This window comes from Salvia splendens, chromosome 17 (assembly GCF_004379255.2).
Source record: "Salvia splendens isolate huo1 chromosome 17, SspV2, whole genome shotgun sequence".
NCBI lineage: Eukaryota > Viridiplantae > Streptophyta > Magnoliopsida > Lamiales > Lamiaceae > Salvia > Salvia splendens.
The window spans coordinates 19,634,172-19,654,174 of NC_056048.1; the positions used below are offsets into that span (position 1 = coordinate 19,634,172).

Genomic DNA, 20,003 nt, shown 5'->3' on the forward strand with positions numbered 1-20,003 from the left:
GATTGCTTGGATCCGGAGTGGATTAAGCATCCGATGTGTGGATCTGAAACAGAGTAGTCGTAGTTTGATGCCTCATTTCCGTGTCTTTATTTCCTTCCGTCTAGCATATGTAGATCTGTTTTATTTCCTGCTAATCGCAAGTTTCCGACGTCCGAACTTTTACATTCTGTTTGAATCTGGAAATCTACTCTGTTTTCTTCATGTTCGCGTCTGAATCAGTGAAAAGCATGTCGTTGTTAGTTAAATTCATAGTTCGATTGTTGCAGTTTTTCATCCGTACTTTACTGTTTTAGGGAGATGGTCCCCACTGCTTGCGTTTTTTTCTGTCTAGCTAATTTAGGTAGTTGTTTACTAGGTCAAGTAAATTTGTTTGAGAGATTAAAGTTACGAATGTGTTCCATGCCTGCATGATGTTTTCCTAGGTCTAGTGTCATATTTTCTTCCTGAGTCTAGAAATAGTTTACCCCAACCCAAAATTGCGTGGCAGCAGCCAATTCACCTTTCCGGAATCTCCCAAATGTTTTCTTACGCATCCATCTTCGTGGGATCGATCCCTACTTCCCTGTACTAATTAATAGTATAGCGGGTTGAGGGTTTTGAATGAGGAATTCGTGTGTCCGACGACTGAGACTTCTGAGATCCTCTGAGTTCATAGACCTCGTGATCTAGTGGATTCTCTGGGTTTGAGAAGCCTGACCTAGCATAAAAGCACACACGGTTCCGAAAAAGCTTTTCAAATGGCGCCATTGCCGGGGATGGATGGCCTAGTTTGTGATTGTGTTTAGAGATTTTGGCGTATATAGTTTTGATTTGTGTTTTCTTTCTCTTTATTTTCAGTTTATGACCAGAGGCTCACGGTTTGGACACTGGGGTAACTCATCTGGGTGGAGGAAGGATCAGTTTACTTGGAAGGTCAAGGACACAGCATCTACGGTCACCACTAGATCGGGATTATCTACGGGAGATCCATTTCTGTTTGGTTCAGAGAGTGACGACGATTGGGGTTCGTCAGGAAGGGAGGATCCCAAGTCAATTTCAGAAACAGATACAAAGGAGGCAGAGATCAGAGACATGGCATACGTAGTCGACCCAAATCCGGAGATCGGTTCGCTCACTGCCCATTTAGATGCTGAGCCAGCCCAGGCCATAGTTATGAATTCGCGTCAGAGGGCCATCGATATTAAAACAAATGTGTTAGGCATTCTACCGACGTTCTCTGGACGTAGGAACGAGTGTCCATACGAGTTCTTAAATGAGTTTAGCAAGTTGTACAGTATTCAGAAAAGGCCCAATGACACAACAGAGGAGGATTATCGCCTACGTGCAATTCCATTTGCCCTGAAGGTAGAGGCTCACACATGGCTACTGAGGCTACCTCCGGATTCCATCCGTACATGGAGAGATTTCAAGTTGGAATTTCTGGATTACTTTTTCCCTTCAAACAAGACCAACGCCCTGAAGAAGGAAATCGTGGAGTGTAAGCAGGAGTACGATGAGTCTCTTAGTCAGTATTGGTCGCGTTTAAAGGATTGTTAGATGCCTGCCCGAATCATAGAATGATCGAGGCAGAGATTTATTATCTGTTCTATGAAGGAGCAAACCCTGAGTCAAAGGATCTGATGAATTCCTCGAGCGGGGTAAATTTTACGAAGAAAAAGGAAAGTGAAGCAAGAGTGATCTTGGGGAAGTTGATAGAGGCCAAAAAGGCGTACGACAGCCCGAGGAATGTTATGAGGAGAGGGTCAACAAATGCGCTGAGAGAGCAGGATGACGAAAGAGTCAAGGAGAGAATAGATAGGCTTGAGAAAGCACTATTGAAAGCAATCGAGAAGACTAATCCGGCAGCCTCACAAGAAAAAGGGAAATCTCCGGGTCCAGGAGAAATTTCACCCCAACAATATTATGGTCTACAAGAAGGAGATTACCAGGCCCAAGTTAATGCGATGGGGAGTTGGAACCCAGATGGAAGTTGGAATCCAGGGAGACAGTGGGATGCACCATGGAGAAACCATCTTAATTTTAGATGGTCTGACAATGATCAGAACCAGCCACCCCACAACAGAAAGCCCAGTTGACGCATCAACCAGAAAGGCAGACTAACTGGTCTGGGAGAAATCAGGAGGGACAGAACAACTGGAGCAACTGGAACCAGGGAGATCATGCGAGTTGGGGAAACAAGAATCAAAACCACCAGGGGAACTCTTATGTGCCGCCACACCAAAGGAATTACCCAAGGAATTATCAAAATTCCCATCCTCCTTACCAGGGGAACCAAGGGCCAGGAAATCAGTACAACAACAGTTCAGGAAGTCAGGGGAACTTCCGCCAGAACCAAGGAAGTGGACCGAGTCCTAACCAACCCACTTCTAAGCCACCAATGAATATTGATGATATGGTGCATGATCTAGTCAGCTAGCAACAACATATGCAGAACAACTTGCAATCTAACAATGACGTGGTGCATAAGCTTCAAGACGCTCAGTTGGAGCAGAAGGCAGCAATGGACATGTTGGCCAAGCAATTTTCCCATATCGCGACTTCCTTGAGCGAGATGCGAGGGAACGAAGGAAAGATTTCTGCCTTAGTAAGGCCTCCAGACCGAGCTAACATCAGTCAAATCACTTTGAGACACCTACCACACAAGGCAAGGAAGGGAAGAACTCAGTTTCCGACCCTGAGAATTCGAAAGTAGGGAGTACCACAAGAGGAGATGACCTTCGGGAAGGTGATCTAGAGAAACCGCTACCTAGTGAAGCTGAATCATTTTTCCTAGACCCAGAGCCAGAAACAAAGAAGGAATTAACAAGGGAGGAAATAGGCGAGCTTCCAGCTGGAGGATCTACAAGACCAGGGAAACAATTGAAACCATTTCCGCACCGAGGAGAGGCTAAGAAGAAGAAGGATGAACCAGTGGATTTCATGGATATCTTTGGACAGTTGGAGATAAACCTACCATTTTTACAGGCTTTGAAGCTGCCAGTCTTCAGCAAATTCATCAAAGAGTTCATAGCTGGAAAGACAAGACCCAGTGGGAAGATCCTAATTGGAGAAAACGTGTCAGCAGTGATTCAGAAACGCATGATGCCTTCGAAATGCACTGACCCAGGTATGTTCACCTTACCCATTTACATTGGTGATGTCAGAATTGAGTATGCCATGTGTGATTTAGGGGCATCGATAAATGTTTTACCGCTTTCCATATACAAAAAGTTGGTAGGAGTAGGGATGGTGAATACAAAAAAGGTGATCCAATTGGTGGATAGGTCGTGCATTTGTCCATAGGGAGTTTTAGAAAATGTTATAGTTAAGGTGCATGATTTTCCGTATCCGGCCAATTTCCATGTTATTAAAATGAGTGATAATGAATCTGCCGAGTCTAGCGGGGTGCTTTTAGGATGACCTTTCCTGCGTACCGCTAAGACCATTATCGATGTCTTTGATGGAACAATATGTCTGGACTATAATGGGGAAAAATATACATTTAGCATAGATGAAGCAATGAAGAAACCTCTAGATGTAGAGAATTTGCATGCTATCGATGTTATTTACCCTCTGGTCCAGGAATATCTTGAGACCGAGTTGATGCAGGAGCAAATTTAAAATTCAGAGTTAAGTCACTCTATTGACAGAGAAGTAGCTGGTTGGTGTGAGGCAATGCACACGAAGGAATTAACGGATGAGGAGCTAGCCTAAGCAATATCAGAATTCTGTAAAAATCCAAAGTCAGCCAGGACAAAGGAATCAGCCCAGGTGGCTAGTATGGAATGTTCTTCTGAGTCTGGAAAGGGAATGATAACAGATGCGACAGAAAATAATCCCTTGCCCCCGGAAACGAGCATCCCCAAGAAGGAACTGAAGACGCTCCCACCAGGCCTCAAGTATGCCTATCTAGAAGACAATGAGACTTTTTCAGTCATCGTCAACAGCAACTTGACCAAGGAACAAGAAAGAGACCTACTTGAGGTAATCAGAAGAAATAGGAAGGCAATAGGATGGACTCTCTCAGACCTAGTAGGGATCAGTCCGGATCTTTGCATGTATCACATCAGGTTGGAGGAAGGAGCTAAAGCTTATAGAGATCCGCAACGTAAGCTAAATCCAAACATGAGAGAGGAAGTTCTGAAGGAAGTTTTGAAGCTGATGTCCCTAGGCATCATTTACTCCATACCAGACTGTCACGACCGCACTTCCTCGGGATAGAAAGCACGGTGGGTCGTGACTAGTGGGGGAATTAATAAGCGGGGAAGAAGGGGGAAAACAATCAAAGGGGTACGACATGTAGATCAAGAGACGAAACTTCATTATCAAATCATAGTCTTAGATCACGAAACAACATAGTTTGAATAAAAATACTCCAACGGATTAAAGAAAAACATAAGAATTTCTAAGACTTAGTGTAGCGGAAGCAATTGAGAGTTAGCGACTACTATGTATGAAGACACAATAGCAACCAGAACGTTTATTGAATATGGTCTCAGTCCAATGCTCAACATCCTCCGTCTCCCGTCCACGCTCAACCTGCACATAGGGAAAACACATGCAGGGGCTGAGTACTTGATGCAATCAGTGAACTCATGCCCAAAATACATTTCATCAATAAAGTTATGTCAGCCATCATTGAGTGAAACTCGGGTTTTACTTTAAAAGGGCCGAGAAACACTAAAATCATTCCTTAAATAAAATAGTGTCCGCGCGGACAATGTCATCGTCATCCTCCATCATATACCATATCTGAACCATCATGTGAAATGAGAATGTGGCCACAAACTCGATCACTGGACCGGCCGACCCAAGGGACGGCTCACGATCCCCATCAGTGCACCAGCCTAAGTAAGGCTTAGACCCTAGTTAGACCCGAATTCGTTAACCATCAAAGTCTAGTAGAACATTATTCTAGTAGACAATCAGATAGGAAATTCAAAACATAAAGTACGGCATGACATAATATTTAAACCACCCTTATCTCACCATAAACATATCATTTGCAAATAAAGAGTTTAAGTAATAAAGCCCACCTCAAAAGCTTAGTAGTTTCCTTAACAAACTTCTTGGTCCGACTTTTTAAAGAGCGTGCGAACCACCTTTTGAGAAAAATTAAAGTACACATCAATCTCAAGAAAGAATACATTTAGAATGCATGCACTCTGATTAACGTCTTTTATCTCGCTTCTCAGTTTTCGTGCATTTTTTATTATTCGGCGGCCGCCCAAGGCATCTCGGGCGATGCCGGTCGGCCGCTTTCACCAATATTTTCTCCGTTGGCTCCTAATATTTTTTGTTTTCCATGGTATCGAATTACGAAGCCTCAAAATTATCCAAGCGCATAAGTAAATTATCGCAATTATTTCCATTCGAAATTTATATTTATTTCGTACTTTGAATTATTCCGAGAATTAAATAAATAATTCCCCTCGATTAAATTATCGGTCCAAGGATTTAATTAGAAGGCCCAAGACTTATTTCCCCACCTTATACCTCCAATTAATATTTTAAAGCCCAAACAATTAAATGGAGCCCATCTTTAATAATTTACCCCAAATAAAAAAAATAGTGAGGCCCAATTCAAAAAAAACAAAAGAGGCCCATTTATACTCCTTCCCTCCTTCACGCCCCAATCTTCTTCTCTCTCAATCTTTCTAATTCTCTCTCTCTACCGAACATCGCCGCTGTTCTCAATCCGTCGTCGTCGCCTCTCCTTTCAGTGTTGCTCCTCGTCGGCTATTGCTCCGATTCGCCGCCGTCTGTCATCACCGATGGAGCGGAAGTGACCCAGCCGTTGCGGTTCCTACTGCTGCTGCCGCTAGCGTCGCTCGACATCGCCGATGCTGTCACGAAGTTGTCAATGCAGCCTCCGTGGAGTCACCGCAGCCGAGCAGCAACGTTGAGTCAGGCGCCTGCTGTCGCTGCTCCGTATTGTCGCTGTCTAAAGTCGTCGTCGTCTCGCGGTTGGCTGCTGCTCGAGCAGTTATGCGTTGCTGGTCGGTAGCTCCTCCGTCGCCCGACGCTGCTTGACTGTCGTACTACCCCGAACGTGTTCGGGCAGCCATCGTTCATCACCGGACTCACCCGAAACATCCCGTAACCAACCCAAACAGCCCCGCACAACCCTGAAACAGCCCTGAAAGATAAGTTTCTTTTACAATTATGTTACTTCGATTAATCACAGCGAGAGTTCCCTTATTGATGTCCGATTGGTTTGTTCGATTGATTTAGTTATTTGTGGGAGTTATGTGTGATGATATACATGCTAGAAAAGAAATTTGTGCTTCTGAAAAAGGGTAGAGTTTATACCTCAATGAATTGAACTTGATTGTGGAAACAATGGCAGCAACTTCTTCTACCTCTTCTTCTCTCGGCTCTCTCTCGGCTCCCTCTCTCTCTTTGTTCTTGTTGTAAGGTGAAATGTGAGGAGTTAGGGGAGGGGATACATGAAGGAACTTATGGGTTAATGTGTGACCTTTGGGTGTAGGATTAATTGAGGGAGGTGGGAGGTGGAGAAGTTGAAAGATGGAGAGTCTCCATGGAGGGAGGAATCGGCCAAGAGGGAAGAAAGAGGAAGAAAAAGATTTTTGGGCTTGCACCCACATTTTTTTTTGAAATGAATTGAGCTCAAAGACATCTCCCACCCTTTATTTATTTGTTGAAGTTTATAGGCCCAAAATGATTTATTTTGTAGTAAATAAATCAAGCCCAAACTTTATTTATTTGCCATAGAGTTCTTCTATTTTCCATGACCCAAAGCCCTTTTATATAAACATTTGGACTCCAATTTTATTTGAGAAGCCCAAGTGTATATACTTTACATTCTCGCATTCCTTTCTATTAATTAAAATTCACGGAAACTTTAATTAATTTCGTCATCTTGTTTCCAACAGAGATTAAAATCGCCCGACGCAACAATTAATATTTGGTGTTGTTCCAAATACAAATTCCTCAACCGATCCTTGACTTAAACGCGCCAAGTACTATAAAACCCATCTCCACCATCTCATTCAATCATGTCAAGTATAGCAATATCAACATCATTACTTCAACGAGACTTTCAAACACGTCTCCTAAAAACTCCACAATTAAATAAAAAGGGACGTCTCATTCCATATCAACACATAAATACTACACTCCATTCCATAGAAAAATTAACGAGAAGCATAGCATCCGAAATTTTTTTATTAATTATTTCATGACATATATTAAATTAGTACTTAAAAAGTACGGGCGTTACACAGACAGTGTATGGGTCAGTCCGGTTCACATGGTGCCAAAAAAATCAGGAATTCAGGTAGTGAAGAATGACAAGAATGAATTGGTGCCCACTCGACTTGTCACTGGGTGGAGGATGTGCATCGATTCTAGGAAACTGAATGAAGCAACCAGGAAGAATCATTTTCCTCTACCCTTCATTGATCAGATGCTAGAGATGCTGGTTGGAAAGCAATATTTTTGCTTCCTTGACGGATACAGTGGATACTTCCAGATTTATGTAGATCCCGAAGACCAAGAGAAGACTACATTTACGTGGCCCTTTGGCACGTATGCTTATAGAAGAATGCCGTTTGGACTGTGCAATGCGCCGAGCACTTTTCAACTTTGCATTATGAGTATCTTCTCGGATCTACTGGAGGTTTGTATCTTCTCGAAAGAGTTCACCGTATATGGGAACTCTTTCGAATCCTGTTTAGCTAGCCTGGACGTAGTATTGAGGAGATGCCAGGAAAAGAGTTTGGTCCTTAACTTCGAGAAGTGTCACTGCATTGTACCCGAGGGAATCGTCCTGGGGCATGTAGTCTCGGAGAAGGGCATACAGGTGGACCAAGCAAAGGTCGATGTGATTTCGAAATTGCCTTACCCTACAAATCAGAAAGAAGTTAGGGGATTCCTAGGGCATGCAGGTTTTTATAAAAGATTCATAAAGGACTTCGCGAAGATTGCCCAGCCGCTCACCCATCTGTTGCATAATGATGTTGATTTCATCTTCAACGAAGAATGTCAGAAGGCTTTTCAACTATTGAAAGACAAATTAGTATCTGCCCCTATCATCAGGGCACCCGACTGGAATCTGCCGTTTGAAATAATGTGTGATGCAAGCGATTATGCAGTAGGGGCGGTACTAGGTCAAAGGATCGATGGAAAAAGTTACGTGATCTTCTATGCCTCGAAGACACTCAACCAGTCCCATAAAAACTATGACACCACGGAAAATGAGATGTTAGTCGTTGTGTATTCATTTGAGAAATTTCGACCATACTTATTGGGGTCGAGAGTGATAGTTTTTACCGACCACGCGGCTATCAAGTACTTGCTGGCGAAGAAGGAGTCCAAGCCAAGGTTAATCCGTTTTACTCTTGCAAGAATTTGATTGGGAAGTGAGAGACAAAAAGGGGACAGAGAATAAAGTGGCTGACCATCTGAGTCGGATTTTCCAGGGAGAAACGGAGGAAGCTATACATGACGCATTCCCGGAGGAACATCTGTACTACATAGGAGAATCTCCTAGACCTATCAGTTGGGAGGAAATAATGGTGATAACATGTCCAGGAGATGCTGAGAAAAGGAAGTGTCAGCTGAACGCCGAGCCATAGTTCACAGACCTGGCAAATTACTTGGTCACAGGAGAGGTGCCCAGTTCACAAGAAATTTCCCGGGCCCATAGGATGAAGCTTAAAAGCGAGGCGAAGTATTATTTCTGGGACGATCCTTATTTATGGAGGATGAGAGCTGACCAGGTAATCAGGAGATGTATCCCCGAATGGGAACATATGGATGTGCTTAATCATTGCCATGCATTGGCGTGTGGAGGTCATTTTGGACCGAGAAAAACTGCGAGAAAAGTCCTAGACAGTGGATTTTATTGGCCTACATTACACAAGGATTCCTTTGAATTCTATCAAAACTGTGAGAGGTGCTAGCACACTGGAGGAATTTCAAGGAGAGATGAGATGCCGCAAGTCCCAGTAATCGTCTGCGAAATCTTTGACGTCTGGGGGATGGATTTCATGGGTCAATTTCCATCTTCATACGGGAATACATACATCCTTGTGGCTATAGATTATGTTTCAAAGTGGATAGAAGCCAAGGCTACTACGTCTTGTGAAGCCAAAGAGGTGGCAAAGTTTCTGAGAGCTAACATTTTTAACCAGTACGGCGTGCCCCGAGCCATAATATCTGACCAAGGGACGCACTTCCGTAACCGAACCATAGAAGCTCTGATGAGGAAATACGGAGTCCACCACAGGCTTTCAACTCCGTATCATCCTCAGTCTAATGGACAAGCAGAGATCTCAAACAGGGAGATCAAGGTAATATTGGAGAAGACGGTGAATCCGTCAAGGAAAGATTGGAGTAAGAGGCTTGGTGATGCATTATGGGCTTACAGGACTGCATACAAAACGCCTATTGGGATGTCGCCCTACAGGTTGGTGTTTGGCAAGATGTGTCGCCTGCCCGTGGGAGTGGAGCACATAGCATATTGGGCGGTGAAGGAGATCAATATGAGACCCCAGTCTTGTGAGGAGGAGAGGAAATTGCAACTTCGAAAAAGTGTAAATGGGGATGTTTTTTTTTTAATCTACACACTGAACCAGGGGATTTCGAGAGTACTCAATTGAAAGTGTAAATAGTTTAATTGCTTTTCAAATAGTAAAAAATACCAAACAAAGAAAAAAAGCTAACCTTCCAAAAATATTTTCGAAACACCAGACTTCTTAGGGAAATTGCTTTGTCACATGTGAATCCTTGACCTAGGAGTCTGGCGTTTCATTTTTATTTTTTCCTAAATATGGTATTGCGGAGAGTAGCGTTTACATGAGGCAGAGAGATTTTATTTTGGGAGGGAAGTGGTGAAGTTTCGAATTTTCACTTTATGGGAAGGCGTACAGTTGCTTACATCACGCTTGCAACCACCTGCAACCGTTCCCATCCTTACTCAAAATACCTATTTCCCTACTTAAATCTTTTATTTTCCACAAACCGAACTCTCTCTCACTCTAATAATCCCACAAATTTTCTCTCGCAATTTCCACAGTTCTCTAACCCTAATCGAAAATTTGTCCCAAGTTCTTGTGAAATTATGCAGATTCAGGTCATGGAGTCTACATCCAAAGCAGGGAACCCCACCACATCCGCCGATTTCGATGCGGCGGCGTTCATGTCAGACTTGGTGCAGAAATTCAGAAGTGCGGAGGAAGCGATGAAGGCTTTCACCCTCTTCACGACAATGATGGAAATACCAAATCCTACTGCGTTAGCAACCACCACTACCACAGCGCCACCACCGTCTACGATTCCGGTAGATTCGACGGCCCAACCCTCTATTTTACATACAGAGGCCGAACCGACCATTAGCGCGCCGGAGAAAGACGCTGCGGTAGGCGAAGAAAAAGAGGATGAGGCTGATCTGGCGGCGGGGTTTGAACAGATGGTGGTTGGAGACCAAAGGTTAGCCCGTGTTGTTGAGGGGGAAACCCCTGGTTTTTCTACAAATGTTGGTGAGGGGGAAACCCCTGTTTTCGAATGAGTGGTGATTGAGGGGGAAACCCCTATTTCTGTTGTAAGTATTACCGAAGGGGAAACCTTAGGTTGTGAAGGTATTGCTGAGGGGGAAACCCCTGAAAAGTTTGTGGGCAGTGAAGCCCTTGGTGTTGATCTGTTAGTTGCTGAGGGGGAAACCCCTGTTTACATTGAGGGGGAAACCCTTGGTTTGTCTGAAGGGGAAGAGGCCCCCGTTACTGAGGACGTTTCAGTGCTCAAAGGCAGTGGGCTACAATTGATGGTAGATCTGGTAGAAATTTCGGAGGCCACAAATTCGCCGGTGGATAAAAGGGAGGCCAGACTTAGGGCCAGGAGAAGCTTAAGGGATGAGATCGAAGATCTCACCCTACCCACAGAGGAGAAGTGCCTAGCCCCGGGAACAGAAGGCGGACAAGGGGAGAAGATCCCTGGGTCTAGCAAGAAGGAGGACGAAGCAGAGGAGCGCCGTTTGGCGGAGGAACGCAAAAGAAAAGGCAAGCATGCTGCTACCTCCCGGATCAAGAAGTCCAAGCAGAATACAGCGGGCAAATCTGCTGAGGCTCCACTCCCTGCTCCTACTAAAGTTCCCTTCGCCAAGGAACGAGTTGGCCCTACTCCGAGTAGTGAGTCCGAAGAGGAAGAGATGGATGAACAAGATGAGGAGTTGAATTTTGAGCCAGCAGAAGTCTGGTTGACGAAAGGATTGTTGGAAGCAATGGGGAAGTTTGAGGATCCAAAGAGGGCGGCAACGTACAAAGAGCGGTGTGGTTCTGGCAAGCTAGCGAAATCCGAGAAACGGTACGATCGGGAAGAGTTACGGGAGATGGACTCCGATGAGGAGTTCCGTCAGTACATCGGTGCAATTGGGTTTGACTGGCTTTTAAAACATAGTGACGCGGAGGTGCCAATAGCATTGGCCCGGGAGTTTTTCTCAACTTTCTGCCTGAGAACTACCACCGATCTCGACGCGGATTCGATTACTTTCTGACTTTTTACAGAGGAACATGAAATGAGTATCAGAGAATGGTCCCTCCGGTTGGGGTTGTTTACCCGCGCAGAAGACGACGAAGGCATTTAGAACGAGCGCGTGGTGGGACCTCCGAAGTACACTCATGGGTTCAAACCGCAATCTGCTTAGGAATTTGTCACCCATCCTAAAGTGGGGCAATTCAAGACTATCTACTCGAAAGCCTTCGATATCGACAACCGTATCATGCGTTTTGCTCAGACTTTTATAAGCTATAATTTGATGGGGACCTCCAATTCTGCCCTAACTACTCCTGACCTCTATTTTACATGGTGCATGGCTAAAGGCGTGCAGGTATACTTGGGCTATTGGTTAGCTCAGGCTTGTCACCAGATGGCTGCAAATCCCTCCCGCCACATGTACACATGCCACCTTCTCGGAGCTTACCTTCAGCGAAACACAATCATGAAGATAGCAAAATCTGCGCCGGAGGTAGTAATGTGCTAGCCGCCCGAGATCTTCAGCGTTGATTATTTCTTCAACAAGGGCCTGCTCTACATGCACGGGAAGGATGTTTGCTTTTATGAGGTCGGCAGAGCGGAACCCCAAGTGAAGCTAGAGCAGGATGGTGTCGAGACAGTAAACAGTGAAGAGTACGAAGAGATGAAGAATGGCATGGGCATGATGCAGAAGGAGCTCAGTGACGTCAGAAAAGAGATGGGCAAGATGAGGAAAGACCTCGGCGGAGTTCGGGAGGAGGTAAAAGTCCTCAGGGGCAGTATTACTGAGCTGGTGGTGAGGTCATCCGCGCAGAATGATCGTATGGTGGAGGCCGTAAACTTGATGATGATGATGACCAAGTGGCTGAAGGAGAAGTTTCCCGAGCTCCAGAAGAAATTGCCCGCTGGACCCAGCAGTGTGTCCAAGCCGCCAGGGTAGGGAAGTTCTTCTCTCCAGCAGCCCCCACCAGCGTCCAGGCCTCTGATAACCCCGTCTACATCTAAGCCCCTATCAGTAAAGAAGCCAGTGTCTAACAAGAGTGAGAAGGATGAGGAGAAGCCAGAGTCGCAGGCCAGGAAGAAAGCGAAAGTGACCCGACCCTATGTTCCACCCCAGTTTGGCTCCCGAGGGGGCCAAACCCCGAATTGAGACCCCCCTTGATCAAGTAACTTTACTTTAAGTTTTTTTTTCTTTCAGTTCTTAGATGTTTATATGTTTGTCGTTTTGTGTTTATGCTTTGTGTTTATTTTTCCAGCATGCCTTTTGATGTATATTTGTTTGCATTTTTTTTATGTGTCTTCTCCCACTTAGCCCAAGCTTTGGTCTAAGTGTGAGAAGTTTGTGTAGCTTTTGGGCATGTTTTGGTTTTTGTTATGTTGTAATTTCTCCCACTTAGCCCGTTGCTCGGTCTAAGTGTGAGAAGTTTATTTTATTGTGCGTTTTGTGTTGTTGTGATCTGTTATTACTTCCCTGGTTCCCCCCTTCACTGGGATAGCTTGGGGACAAGCTTGAGTGAAGCGGGAGAGGGAGGGAGTAGTACAGTTTGTGTTTAATATCGATAGGAGTCTTTAGGTCTAGGTTTTTGTGTGTCGCATGAGCTAGTGAATATAATAAGGCAAGATCCCCTTAGTGAGAGCAATTGAACATATGATGCATGTCAACTTTGAGGCCTTTTTCCTTAATAAGCTGAATTCGGTTTAAATAACGTAAGGACGATGGAGGATGCCTTAGATGACCTAGTTGTAAAGCCCCATCATAAATGTGAGTTATAAGCCATACACTTAGAGCTAACTTGTAAAAAAAGGGGGGGGGGGCCACCACTTGATTGCTTAGGGAGAAGAGTCTTAAAAAAAAGAGGGTTTCTGGAGGTATAAGCTGGACGAAGTCCAGAAAAATAAAGGAAAAAGAGGTATAAGCTGGACGAAGTCTGGGAAAATGAGGTATAAGCTGGACGAAGTCCAGGGGAGAAATAAAATAAAAAAATCAAAGGTATAAGCTGGACGAAGTCCAAAGAGATAAAAATATATATATATGAAAGGGGGAATACAAAGAAAGAAAATCTTAGGGCAGGAAGCAATAGTAACCTGACCCAGGAATTAAAAAGAAAAGGGGACTGTAGGAAGGAGAAACTCTCATAACTCGAAGCATCAGTGGTGTGTCATTGACTTAAGAGTGAATCGATCCTAACATCCTTGGTGAGGAATGAGCGATCGAGTGAATCCAACAATTGGGAAGTCTGTAGGCTATCTTCACGAACTGACAGACCGATTGGGTAGAAGGGAAGGGGAGGATTTGGAGACTGTAGACAAATCGGATAGACCTTAAGCTTGTGGGGACAGCTACCTAAAAGTTGAAACTAGTTCATGCCTTTGTGTTTTTTTTAATTGTTTATTTTCTCTTTGTTAGTCTGTTAGTGTGTCTAGGTCTAGGAGTTTGTGTTTTGTTTGTAGAGTCGGTCATAGGATAATCATGCATTGAAATTCGCCATTCAAAAATATTCATGCTTTTCACATAAAACACATTCTGAAAGAAAAGAAGAGAAACCCACCTCGATTGCTTAGACTCTTGCAAACGGGTGCTTTCCTGTCCTGAAATTACGTGTCGAGCGACGACGTTCGTTTACAAAATTAATATACTTAAATTAGGCTTTAAGTAATTATTTATCTTGCATGAATGCATGCCTAAGCGTGCGCTTATTATTTTATTCCCTTCTTTCTAGTTTTAAAATCTTAATTCCGTAATTAAATCGGTGATTTAATTTATTCGAAACCTGGCTGGATTGTTCGGGTATGAATAAATTCTCGGGTTATCTAAAGTATTTTAAAATACTTCTGTGACTAATGTAATTCTCTTCTATTTATTTGTTGGGTACTATTTCCACACGGCTTAAGAATTTTTCTTTCTTCCGTGGCTAAAGAAATTAATTCCATTATACTTTTTAATTAATCTGAGATAATGGCTTCAACCAAATTATTGGTCCAAGTGATTAACTTCTCAGGTCCAAACTTAATTAAATTGTGCCTGGCCCTTTTTCTACTCCAATACCATCGGCCCGTTGGCACTTAAAAAGGTGGCCCGAATTAATTTACTAGTTCAACTCCAACAATTTATTCACTTGGGTCCAAATGTTTTAAGAATTTGGGGAGGCCCAATTCCATACTCCAAATCTGTCGACCTCCCCTCCCCCTCTCTCTTTCATTCTCGAAACCTTCTCCCAAAATTGAAGAAGAGTTGAAACGGGAAAACCCTAGCCTCCTCCCTCGGTGGCTCCCACCGCTGCCCCGTCATTCGTCGTCGCTCCGGCGCCTTCGAAACGGAGAAAAGGCATCGCTTCTCAGGGACCCGCCGTTGCTTGACCCAAGGCTACTGCCTGGCGTAGATTGCGACGGATATTCCAACAGCAGCTTCGCCGCCGTGCTCCCGGCTCACTCTGTTTCCCCCGTTCTCGAACCCTCTTTACTTTCTGTCGGCCCTCCCAATTTGGTGACATTAAGTCACGAAACCAAGCTTTAAATTTGAGGTGAGGAAGGAACAGCGTCGTTGACGTCTCCTATCCGGCATGCGCACGGAAACTGGTGGAACAGCAGGGTTCTACGTCGCCTCGCGAGACTTCAGCCGTCGCCTTCGATTCGCGCTGCTGGGTCGAGACGGTACGGCGTCGCCGCCGATTTTGCTCCGTCATGGGAATGCTGTGACTACACCGTCAGCTCCGCGCTCGCTCTCTCCGTCGGGACCTCTCTCCCCAACGGATCTCGTCAGCGTGCCTAGTCGCTGTTCAACCACGGCAACGTCTCCTCTTCCCATTCGACGACCAGCGCTGTCGTTATCTAAAGCTTGGGAGCGACCGTCGCTGCGCCGCGGTGATCTTCGGGGCTCCGTCGCCTCGCGGACGCCCCTTCTAAGCTAAGTTTTCCTCCTATACTTAGCTCACTTGGTGGTTCTCGAAATGGCAGTAGCTACGTGATAACAGAGCTTTTATGTTTGACTTTTAATGTGAGAGTTACTGCTGTTATCTGCATATCGTTCTTGTTGTTCAAGTTCCTTTTGTTCTCAGTTCAGGAAGCCTTGATTCATGTGTGAAACTTAATTGTTGAACAAATGTTTTGTTGTTCTAAGTTCTTGATCCTAAGTTTCACTCATTGATCTGTTATGGTGTGGGGTTCTAAAGCATGCTCCTATGTTCTTGAGCTTTTATGCTCCTAAGTTCTCATGTTCTAGCTATTTACTTGTTCTATATGATGAAGTTTTTGGTGTTGAGGGGATTACCTCTTGTGGGTGAAGTGTAAGGGAGTGGCTCTGAGGTTCTGACCTTGCTTTCACCGAGCTTCCTACTAACACTTGACTCCTTCACCCTCTTGCTTGCTATTTAACTGAGTGAGGAATGTGGTGGAAATGATGGAGTGTAACCGAAAGGGTAGCATATGTACATAGTTGTAACTAAAAGCTGTAAAAGCTTGCTATTTGACTGGAAAAAGGGGCTTTAAGGCTGTGTAGGCTGGCTGGCCTTCCTGCAGCTTTGCAGGCTGTGTACCCGTGGATTCATAGGGGTTTTATAACTTCTTTTGTTGCCATATTGCAGGCCCTCTCAGTCCTTAACTGCTGTTATGTACTCACTGCAGTGTGTGTGACCTTTTGCAGATATGAGCTGGAGTAAAGGTGGTTAGAAATGGGGTGCAGATGCTGCGATTCTCGTTCTGATTTGCTGCACTCGGTGCCCAGGTAATTGCAGCATGCCATCTTACCCCTTTAAGCAAGTTATGGTCTCCAACCTTTAAAGTAGGTTTGCCTCTTAACCTTGCTGGTTTTTGCCCGTCAATTGTCTTATTCTCTTATGCCTTTTTTTTTCTTGTTCATTTTGTTGGTAACCGACAGGTATGAGGGCTGATCTTGTTTGATGTTGGCAGCGTATAAGGCTAACTGCCGAGGCTGTTTCCTCGATGACTCGCCCTTCCGGCTTTCTGGGATCTGGGGCCGAGACGGCCTATTGATGAAAAAAAATCGACATAGCTGCTAGGGCTTCAACCTTGTAATATTGTAGTTCGACTTAACTTACTTCCCATCATGTACGAAGAGTTCGATATTAGTTGGTGTGTATTTAATCTCAAGCATTTGTAATTTATTAGCTTTGAAATTCTGAAATTTGTATTCATACTCTTATTCAAGAAATAAAAATACTCCTTCATTCTTTATATAAAATTCTAATATTTTATTTCATAATTCTCGAGGATCTAAGTCCCGGCTATTACAGACATGCTAACTATAGCTTTGCCAAGAGAAAATGTGGAGTTGTGCAGAAGATTGGTTCAATTACAGGACAATGTTGGAGCTGCTTGAGCAAGGTGGAGAATTGTGGATTATGCTCAATCCAGCCCAACCAAGTCAGCCCAACACTTAGAGTAATTGAGGGAGGTTTAAATGTGAGTTTAAATCCTGTCCGTAGATTTGGTTTTAGTTGATAGATTTTATCATAGCCGTTGGATCAAGTGATTAGTTGATAGTCAGTTTTGAGTTCTTATTAGCTAAAAATTAGGGCTCATGTAATAATTCATTGTGGTTTGATCGGACTCCCAGATTCAGCTCAATAAGATTTCTCTCTCAAATTTCTCTCCATCTTTGTTGTTCTTAGTGAAGATTTTCGATTCTGTTTCTTAACAGTACATAAAATAGTTATGCCATCACTCATAAATTTTGTTAGGATTGTTGAGTTATGCCATCACTCATAAATTTTGTTCGGATTGTCGATTGCAACAGACGTTTGATATTGTCCGCTTTGGGTCAAACCTGCACGATTTGTTTTTGGGTCACTCCCAAAAGGCCTCAAACTGATTAGGGGTTGGACATGATTATACACATCTTCCAAATTCCCTCAAACTCCCGATGTGGGATGGGTTTGTACATAACAAACCTCCCCCTCAAACCAGATCACATCGGGAACAGACAACTCAAACTCCCGATGTGGGATGGGTTTGTACATAACAAACTTCCCCCTCAAACCACATCACATCGGGAACAGACAGATGCAGTCGACTCACATCAAGACATTACGGGCCCGACTCGAGCTGGCTCTGATACCACTTGTTCGGATTGTCAACTGCAACATACGTTTGATATTGTCCACTTTGGGTCAAGTCCACACGGATTTATTTTTGGGCCACTCCCAAAAAGGTCTCAAACTGATTAGGGTTGGACAGGATTATGTACACCTTCCAACTTCTCTCAGACTACTCCTGATGTGGGATGAGTTTGTACATAACAATTTTTTTTGGTTGGCAAATTATCATAAATTCTAAAGAATGTATAACAGTAGACTTGAACCTGTGACGTAGCCTGGACATTAACCATTCTACCGTTTAGCCAAAACACATAAAAAATGTAAACAAAGTCTTAGTCTAATTGTTGATTGCGGTAGCTATGTTTCTAATCTTGATTGATTATTGATTTCATCCCTCATTGCCCATAAGAATTCTTGTGCAAATAAATTGATACTACTATATTACATTAACATTTGGCACTTGCCTACAAATTTTTATGCCCCAGCACCATATAAAAGAAGACCATCACAATATCACATCCTTTGCTTCAACTTTATTATGCTCTACAAATTTAGTTTATATGGGAATATTTTTGGACAAAGACAAAGTCATTACACAACAAGTATTGATAACAAAAAATGCAGCAGAAGCGAAATGAAAACAAACTAAGTTTTCTTATAAAAGGAGAGAACAGCAAACACCATCTGCACTATGCTAACCGCGAGCAAAACTACAGCTGCAAACAAGGAAAGGACAGTCCATGGATTATTGAAGTGGTGGCGCCTCAACACCGCGATCCACTTGTTCCACTTTCGCCCACAGTGCTCATTTATGCTACCGAAAACACCCTCATACGAAAAACGCCTAGATTTAAACGCATGTGTCCCCAATCTGACTATCACCTCATAAACTCTAGCATCACCTCCCAACCAGTTGCTGATCACCCCATACCGTCGCAGCACCTCTGCATCTTTGGAGTTGCTCACCAGGCAGTGCAGGAAATACACGTAGTCACTTACGTACTTGGGGCTACTCCCCGGGAGATAGAATTCATATGCTATCATGTTTTTAAACAACGACTCCATCTCATCTGAAATCACTAACTCAGGAATGTAAAGCGTCCTGTTCTCGAATGTGATATCCAACCAACTACAATCTTCCCCCTTGGCCTTCTTCTTGAAGACTATACCGGCTTCTTTAAGATCCGTGGCTGAGTTTATGTTCTTCTTCTCACAACGTTTCGCAGAATTACTATGCGAGCGTAGTTGAGCAAAGGAAAAACATTTGACAGAATGAACTAGGCCAAGGAGATGCTTTGGCCTAGTAGCATCATTAGGCAATAATGCACTTGCTACATCTTTTTTACTACATTTAGTCAAGGGCCAGATTAGATCTTTGAACTCTGTATTATTATTATGATTGGAGAGTTGGAAGAGGGCTTCAACTACAAAAATAGGGATTTGATTCTCGAACAGCATTAGATCACGAAGGAGATGACTCACAACATATTCGAAACCAAAGATGGGATTTCCGTCTCTCTTTATTCCCCCTCCATCTACATCTGAGTACTCACGGAGGAACTCAATGATGAAGATGCCATCAAGAAGTAGCATTTTCACAAACTGGTTTGTATCGAGCTCAATCTCGTGGGAGTAGAAATCTCTTGCAGTTTGTTCCATGTTCCTTATGGTGTTCAAGTAGGTACAAAAAATACTAGAGTTTCCAAGCAGCTGCTTGAGATACCTCATTTTGTGTTGCTCCATGGCTTTGAGGTGAGGTTTTCCTTGGTGCAATGGCCCTATGGAGATGATCATTGGATCATACGCCTTCTCATTCGTGTTGCGTAGGCAGTCGTTGACTCTGTGGATGGATGGAGTTGAGGCTTTGTCGCAAAATTCAGGTAGCATTTGATCAATGTTCACAATCAGTTCATTGCTGCTACTGACTTCTAACATTTTTCAAGCTCTGAAACAAATAAAGAAACATACTTAGTTGGCATCTGCTTTTCTATAGCAAAAGCAGTAGCAATTAACATCAACTGTAACAAACCCGATTTTGGAAGTGAACAAATACATTCTAGCATGTTGGACATAGAGATTATTCTAGAATGAAATAAGAATAGCAAAGTATGCATTTCTTACTGTTTAGTTTTGTAGATTGAGTTTTTTTGGTGTCTGGCTTGATGTTGGGCTATGAACAAAAAATAAGAGAGGAAAGCGATAAAGACTGAATTTTTAATGTACACCAACATCCTCCGATCGTTGAACTTTTCCATATGCTTGTGCTATTCCTCTTAAACTTCACCCATCAACCAAACGCGGTATTAATAAATTATTGTATGATAGTACTCCTCCGTCCACCATTTACTGAGTCATTTTGACTCAATATGAGTTTTAAGAAATTATTTGACTAAAGAGAAAAAAAATGAGTGAAATGTGGGAACCATTTAGTATTAGTTTTATATTGGATGATTGTGAGTGTAAAAAGTTGGTGGAATG

At 43.5% G+C, this 20,003-nt stretch overlaps 2 protein-coding genes and 1 long non-coding RNA gene across 4 annotated transcripts; 2 read left to right on the forward strand and 1 right to left on the reverse strand.

Annotated features, from left to right (window-relative positions):
• The first annotated feature begins 3,759 nt into the window (after positions 1-3,759).
• Positions 3,760-11,494, forward strand: LOC121774432 (nucleolar and coiled-body phosphoprotein 1-like). Its single transcript, XM_042171310.1, has 3 exons — positions 3,760-3,963; positions 10,073-10,484; positions 10,575-11,494. Exons 1-3 carry the CDS (start codon positions 3,760-3,762, stop codon positions 11,492-11,494), a joined length of 1,536 nt encoding a protein of 511 aa, XP_042027244.1.
• A 3,139-nt stretch (positions 11,495-14,633) lies between these two features.
• On the forward strand, positions 14,634-16,662 carry LOC121774842. The gene is made up of 2 exons (XR_006045037.1): positions 14,634-16,249; positions 16,346-16,662. It is a non-coding gene; the product is annotated as an uncharacterized LOC121774842 (long non-coding RNA).
• Positions 16,663-18,017: 1,355 nt separating this feature from the next.
• LOC121774037 (UPF0481 protein At3g47200-like) lies at positions 18,018-19,777 on the reverse strand. 2 transcript variants are annotated; one of them, XM_042170954.1, is made up of 2 exons: positions 19,647-19,777; positions 18,018-19,470 (listed from the first exon to the last, which is right to left on the reverse strand). In XM_042170954.1, the coding sequence occupies exon 2, from the start codon at positions 19,458-19,460 to the stop codon at positions 18,171-18,173; it is 1,290 nt and encodes a 429-aa protein (XP_042026888.1). In that variant the 5' UTR covers positions 19,461-19,470; positions 19,647-19,777; the 3' UTR covers positions 18,018-18,170. The 2 variants fall into 2 exon arrangements, with proteins under 2 accessions (XP_042026888.1, XP_042026889.1); XM_042170955.1 differs by having other exon boundaries at positions 19,555-19,651.
• Positions 19,778-20,003: the final 226 nt, after the last annotated feature.

Bases quoted from the DNA above. Each gene is read 5' to 3' on its own strand.
- LOC121774037 (XM_042170954.1), bottom strand. From the start codon at position 19,460: ATGTTAGAAGTCAGTAGCAGCAATGAACTGATTGTGAACATTGATCAA.
- LOC121774432 (XM_042171310.1), top strand. From the start codon at position 3,760: ATGGAATGTTCTTCTGAGTCTGGAAAGGGAATGATAACAGATGCGACA. The intron at 3,964-10,072 runs GTAATCAGAAGA...GAAATTATGCAG, and splicing joins AAGAAAGAGACCTACTTGAG to ATTCAGGTCATGGAGTCTAC. The intron at 10,485-10,574 runs GTGAGGGGGAAA...GGGAAACCTTAG, and splicing joins TGGTTTTTCTACAAATGTTG to GTTGTGAAGGTATTGCTGAG.